This window comes from Ammospiza nelsoni, chromosome 3 (genome assembly GCF_027579445.1).
Source record: "Ammospiza nelsoni isolate bAmmNel1 chromosome 3, bAmmNel1.pri, whole genome shotgun sequence".
Taxonomy (NCBI): domain Eukaryota; kingdom Metazoa; phylum Chordata; class Aves; order Passeriformes; family Passerellidae; genus Ammospiza; species Ammospiza nelsoni.
Genome location: NC_080635.1, coordinates 1,496,969 through 1,502,968, shown reverse-complemented (window position 1 = coordinate 1,502,968; position 6,000 = coordinate 1,496,969). Strand labels below are relative to the sequence as shown.

Below are 6,000 nucleotides of genomic sequence, written 5' to 3'. Positions count from 1 at the left end.
GTGCCAGATCTGTGAGCACTTCTTCAGACTCATAATCTCCCATCTTTCTAAAGACAAACCACCCTGCCACCAGCTTTAATATATTTCTTAACTGTACCAGACTTGTAAGCTAGGCTGAAATAAATGAGCTACCATGGGACATGACTCCACCATGGTAATGGGAAATGCAGCTGGGAGCTGTCAGTTAAATATTGCTCTGTCACAGCAATACATGCAGAAACTTTGTGGGAATTGGAGCTGGGAATCCAGAGCAAGTGTGTGCTGACTCATTATGTGTAATATGGAAGCATCTTGGTTCCCCCGAAGGATGACATGAGCTTTGTGTGATTTTCAGACCCTGCAAGAAAAGCACAAACCAGCATTCTTGTCCTTGCATGGAGCACAGAGGTGCCATTCATGCAGCAGCTCCTCATTCAGAGCACAATTTCTGCTCCACAGAAGGGGTGGGCATTTTCAAGGCAATTGCTGCTTTGGATATTTTTGTCTTTTAGTTCACCTCACAGCTCAGCTTGGATGTGAATTAAAGCAGGTGAGAGGGCTCTGATCTGCCTGTGCAGCTGGGACAAAAGTTAAGAGCTGGAAGAGAACAAAACAAGGCAAAGGTGCACGTGTTACTGGGATAAACAAATGCACAGCTTTGAAGTCAGGGGCAGTTTACCCCACCTGTGATTTAACAAACCTGGTAGGCCATGAAATCTTTAATAATTAACTTCAACATTATTAAATGTGCTGTATGTTTTATGGACTGGTTTTAACAATCTGTTAAGAAAATGTATCATGCTGTAAATTAAGCAGGGAAGCAAGAACAGGTTCCAGTACCAAAAAGGTGAATTAACACATCCTAAGGAATGCATTAGCTGGTTCTTTAACTTGCCATTTTAACTGCTGAGAATAGCAATAATTTTGGGTTGTTCTGGAAATAGTTTGGGGTTTTTAGCAGAGGTTAAGTGGGCAGGCAGTGTCAGGGGACATGGAGAGGATCCTTGGGATGGAGCAGCATCAGGGAAGGGCCTCTCAAAGCAGGGCCCATCCCAGAGAAAGAGCAGGGTGAGAGATCTCATGGGTGAGGAATTCTGCCAGCAGCACCTTCTGTCCAAACAATCCTCATTCTTTTGCACACAGGGTGTTTTCTGGGGGTTGTGGGCTGTTTCTGGTGATGTGGAGTTCCACAGGTGCCAGCTGTGCCTCAGGTCACAATCCATCCAAAACAAAACATGGTTCCAGTGAGTGTAGCAGTGACCCAGCCACTTCATTTACACAAAGACATGGTTTGTGTCATAATTCCCATCACACTGCATTTATCTTTATTCTCCCAGTATTATACAGACATTTGTGATTATGATGTGAGGGAAAATGACGATGATTTCAACGGGAAATGGACTCTTGTACAAGATTCCTCTCCCAGTTTCTGAGCAGCAGCTGCTGTTGCCAGGCTGTCTGTGTTGCTATGGTGGTGGTTTGTGTGCCAGAGTTTCATATTCACTCTGCATTCAGCCACCTGATTGAGTGAATATGTGCCACCAAAGTTCCCTCCTGAAGATGGGGTCTGTGTCTGGCTGCTGGTCTGTGTGTGTGGCACCTGGTGAGGGGAGCAGATTGAACATCCACACACTGCTCAGCTTACAGGAGAATGGGCAGATTGGCTCTCCCAGTAAATCAGTGACTCCTGCATTTGGAAGGGGGCATTTCTCAGCACACAGGGCAGCTTCAGCTCACCTCGTGGCACTCCTTGGTCGAGGGGAGCTCTGCTGCCTGCGTGATGTGGAGCAGCTGCTTATCAGAGGGACTGAGCTTTCATCAGAGAGACTTCTCTATTTCTTTTCCAGAGTTGTTCCATAGAACTTAATGATCCTGCTCCCACTGATAATTAGAGTATCATTTGACCCAATTTAAAATGCAGTTAGGATGATAAGCTCAGCTTCACTAGAAGTATAGCTTTAATCCCAAATCCTGCAAACACTTAGGTTTAAATCTTTGTATGCTCAGTGCACCATTGCAGGGAAGTATTTGCAAGGCTGGGGCCCCTGCTTCTCTTCAGGACCTAGAATTACACCAATAAACTCAGGATAGCCAGTGAAATAGAGATTTAATACATATTTCTCTGAACCCAAATTTAAAACAGTAAATTTAGATTTTAGTGCATTTCTCATATCACTTCAGAGGCTTTCTGTGTAGCTTTTGCCATGTTGTCATTTGACCTGGCTATTTGGTCAAAGCCATCTGTTATTTACATCAATTATTGCTCCTTTCCTGTTTTTACACACACACATCCAGATGTGTATCTAAAACATTGTGTAGTCAGTTATGCCCCTGGAAATGAAATATTGGCACCTAAGCCCCTTACATAAAAAATAATGCTTTATGGGTATATTGCATTCTAACAACTTTTATTATCCATGCAAGGCAATCCCTTGACTGTCTAGGCTGGGATTTTTGAACCTAGAGAAATGAAAAATGTCCTGAAATATCTCTTGCAGTAACATGAGAGCAGCAGGTATCACATCTGATTTGTAGGATTTGGAATAACCACTTGATTAAGCCTATTGCTGAGTGGGTTTTTTCCTAGCACCACATCTTTCCTTCACTCTTGGAACTGGAAGGGGCTGAGTGAAGGAATAGCAGAGAAGCATTTTAGGTGTTTAACTGAGGCTGTGGAGGAAGGTGTCTGGCTCCTCTGCTGTGAGGCTTGGTCCCATCATTTAAGGACAAGATCTTTGTACTCTTTCTGGGTGTAACAATCCTGCTGAGTGGGGCTGGTTTCCAGGTCGCCGATCCCCAGCTTTGTGGAGAAGGAACTAGACTGAGACAGCTCTGAATTTGTGTTGGCAGTGTGCACCAGGCACCAAGAACTGCGCTCCTTCCTGCAGCAGATGCCAGTGAGGCAGTAGCAGTAACACAGGAGCCAGCTATCTGGGTTGAAACTAAAATTCCCACTGATTTCACAGAGCCCAGGATTTTGCAGCACAGGCTGAATCATAGGCACTTTGCAGAGCTGTTGTTTAAAAGGCTCAGGCATCATGCCATTTCCTTGGGTGCTGCTTCTTCTTTTGATGGAAAATTCCTTAGGTTACTGCCATATGAAAGGTGTGTTTCTCTCAGGCAAATACTATCAGATTAATATACTGAAGTCTGCACAGAATTGCTCCAGACAAAACTTCCCATCTGTAATGACAGGCACCAGTATCAGAGCCCATCCTAATCCACAGGCCCTCTTCTTCCATGTTCACATCAATGGTTGCTGGGAGCCTCTGGCATCATCATGAATCCTGAGATATCATAAATTGTGATTTGTTTTTTCCCTAACAAAGGCTGTAAATGAGTCCAGGCCAAGTGAAAGTGGATTTGTGGGTTTGTTGGGAAGTGCCACCATCCCTGGCAGGTTTACATCTTCCCAAGGTCTGATTTCCGCAGACTGCTGGGAATGCAAGAGCTTAAGGGATCGTGAGTCAGCTCTGTGGCACCAGTACTCTCTGCTCTTATTTTCTGTGGGTTTTAGTAGCACTTCCATTCTTTTGTATGCTATATGAAAAGGCAGTTGTGAAAATGGCCCTGAAAATCTCTCCCTTTTCCCCCATCACTGAGCAAGCCCATCCAAAGGCAGAATTGGTTATTTGAGCTTTAAGTCATGGCAAATGGCTGGGGATTACAGCACAGCAGGCAGAGAGCAGGCTCTCATCCTGACTGGAGTGACACCCACGTCTGCAGGGAAGGTTGAGAAGAACAAAAAATAGATCCAATGGGTTAATTGGCCTTGAAATGTGTCTGCTGTATGCATGGGCTATGGTGAGGGAGCAGGTTCACCTCCCACTAAAGGCAATCAGAAACCTTTCATTGAAGAGGGAGAATCTGCAAAAGACCAAGAGGAAAAGCTTTAGCGACTCTTTACAGTAAGAGCAAATCAGCAGTGCAATATGCCAGTTTTGTGGCTTTTTAATTAAAAAAAACAGAACCAACATCTCCACGCTCAGATTGAAAAAAAAAATTTACTTAGTACTCTTTTAAAATATCATTCCTCCAAACTAAGCTAAAAATACATTCAAAGACTTTTTTTTCTGTGCTATTTGCTTTGTCTATAGCAGAAGTTTGGCCTGGTGCTCCTAAATCCCAGGGGTCAGTTGGAAACCCCTACAGAGAAATTAGCAATCTCATGTGCTGTGTTATCTGATGCTTTATCTATGATTGCACAGGGGCTCTCACAGAGAGGAGGTCATTGGTGGAGCACTTTTTTCTTCACATTTGCCTTAAAAACCTCTGGATTCTGAACTTTGCTGGGTGAGAGGATGTTTCTCCATCTTCATGCCTTCTGAGTTGAGTACACCTAAAACCTGAATTAAGGTCACATTCCTTTGTTCTGAGGAAGCCTCTTCATCTTAGGAGATCAAAAAGCCGCGGTAAAGCACTTTCTGTGTATTTAAAGCGCCAAGCTTTGGGAATTGTTTGCGCCACTCTTTCAATTAAAAGTTGCTCCTCTTTTGGCATCGCTGTGCGGGCTCAGCGCTGTCCCTTGCTTTTGCCATGACTGTTCCCTCAAAGCTGAGAAGTTTCACTCAACAGGAGGGGGAACTTGTGTTGAAGGTGGCAGAACAGCTGCCCAGAGAGGCTGTGGGGTCTCCCTGTCTGGAGACATCCCAAACCCACCTGGCCACGGATTTGTGTCACGTACCCCATGTGCCCCTGCCTTGGTGGGGATGCTGGGCTGGCTGATCTTCACAGGTCCATGGTGAGATTGAGCGGGACAAGAAGCAGGGACACTCATTCTCGCTGCCTTCTCCTGGGCATTTCGGAGCGGTGCCGGAGCCCAATGTGTGCTTCCCGGGGCGGGAGGCGGGTGCGTCTCCCATTCCAGCCGGGGCTGCGCTGTACAGAAGGCACCGGGCGCTACCGGCAGCCGGGAGGAGGCACCGGGCGGTGCCGGCGGCCGGGGCTGCGCTGTACAGAAGGCACCGGGCGGTGCCGGCGGCCGGGGCTGCGCTGTACAGAAGGCACCGGGCGCTACCGGCAGCCGGGAGGTGGCGCCGCGGCGCCGCCGGCGCTGCCCTGGGCGCGGGGGAACCTCGGGGGCCGAGCCTGGCGGGAGGAGGAGCGGCTGAGGCGGGGAAGGAGGGGAGGGAGCGAGCGGAGCGGGCAGCGCGGCGGCTCCTCCGTGCCCTGCGTGCGTGCGTGTGTGTGCGAGCGGCGGGCGGGCCGGCCGTATATAGAGGATGTGCCGCCGCATGGCTCGCCCCGGCCGCTGCCGCGCCAGCTCCCTGGGCCAGCAGCGCCACTGAAGCCGCTCGCCCTCGCCGCCCGTGCCGGCCTCCCTGCCGGGTTTCCGGCGTCCGTCCCTCCCTCCCTCCCTCCGTCCCTCGCTGCCGCCTCGGCCGCTCGCCGCGGCTCCTCCGCGCCGGGGCACAGCGAGCGCGGCGTCCATGCGGGGCAGATGGCCGGGGCACAGCCTGGGGTGCACGCTCTGCAGCTCAAGCCCGTCTGCGTCTCCGAAACGCTCAAGAAAGGCGTCAAATTCGTCAAGTGGGACGATGTGAGTAGCGCTGCCCTTCCCGCGGCGGGGTTTGCGGGGCGACGGGGCGGGAGGGCTGCGGGCCACAGAGGGGTCCCCGCCGGGTGTCCCCTGCCCCGCCGAGGGGTTGAACGCCGGGCGAACTTTGTGGGACGGCTGTCCTGTGGAATCGCGCTGGGCTGGCTCCGTTCGGGAGCGCCTTCCTCCGCCGCCTCTCGGTGTGCGTGTTGCCGCCTCTGTGCCCGTAGCAGAGTTGTTCCAGCCTGCTCCCTCTCGTTCCACCTCCCGTCTCCTCCTCCCAGCCTCTCCTGCTCCTTCTGGCTCCTGCTCCTCTCGCTATCTCGCTCCTTCTGGTGGAGTTGTCAAGCCCCCGTGTGTTCTCCCAGTTCGGGTACTCTTGGTCTTCCTTGGCTCCTTATGGCATGAGGCTGGCCTCACCATCGCATCTGCTTTCCCTGCACTGTTTGCTGCTTCCCTTTACATTTATATAGCCTCAGTAGGAA

The 6,000-nt window shown here is 50.2% G+C and overlaps 1 protein-coding gene across 4 annotated transcripts in view; it reads left to right on the top strand.

Annotated features, from left to right (window-relative positions):
* The first annotated feature begins 5,181 nt into the window (after positions 1–5,181).
* Positions 5,182–6,000, top strand: part of PLCB1 (phospholipase C beta 1) — a 288,021-nt gene continuing 287,202 nt past the window's right edge. For all 4 annotated transcript variants that reach the window (XM_059467224.1, XM_059467223.1, XM_059467225.1 and 1 more), the window contains exon 1: positions 5,182–5,518. In XM_059467224.1, coding sequence (XP_059323207.1) covers positions 5,420–5,518 — 99 coding nt within the window. In that variant the 5' untranslated portion in view covers positions 5,182–5,419. The remainder of the gene's footprint in view (positions 5,519–6,000) is intronic.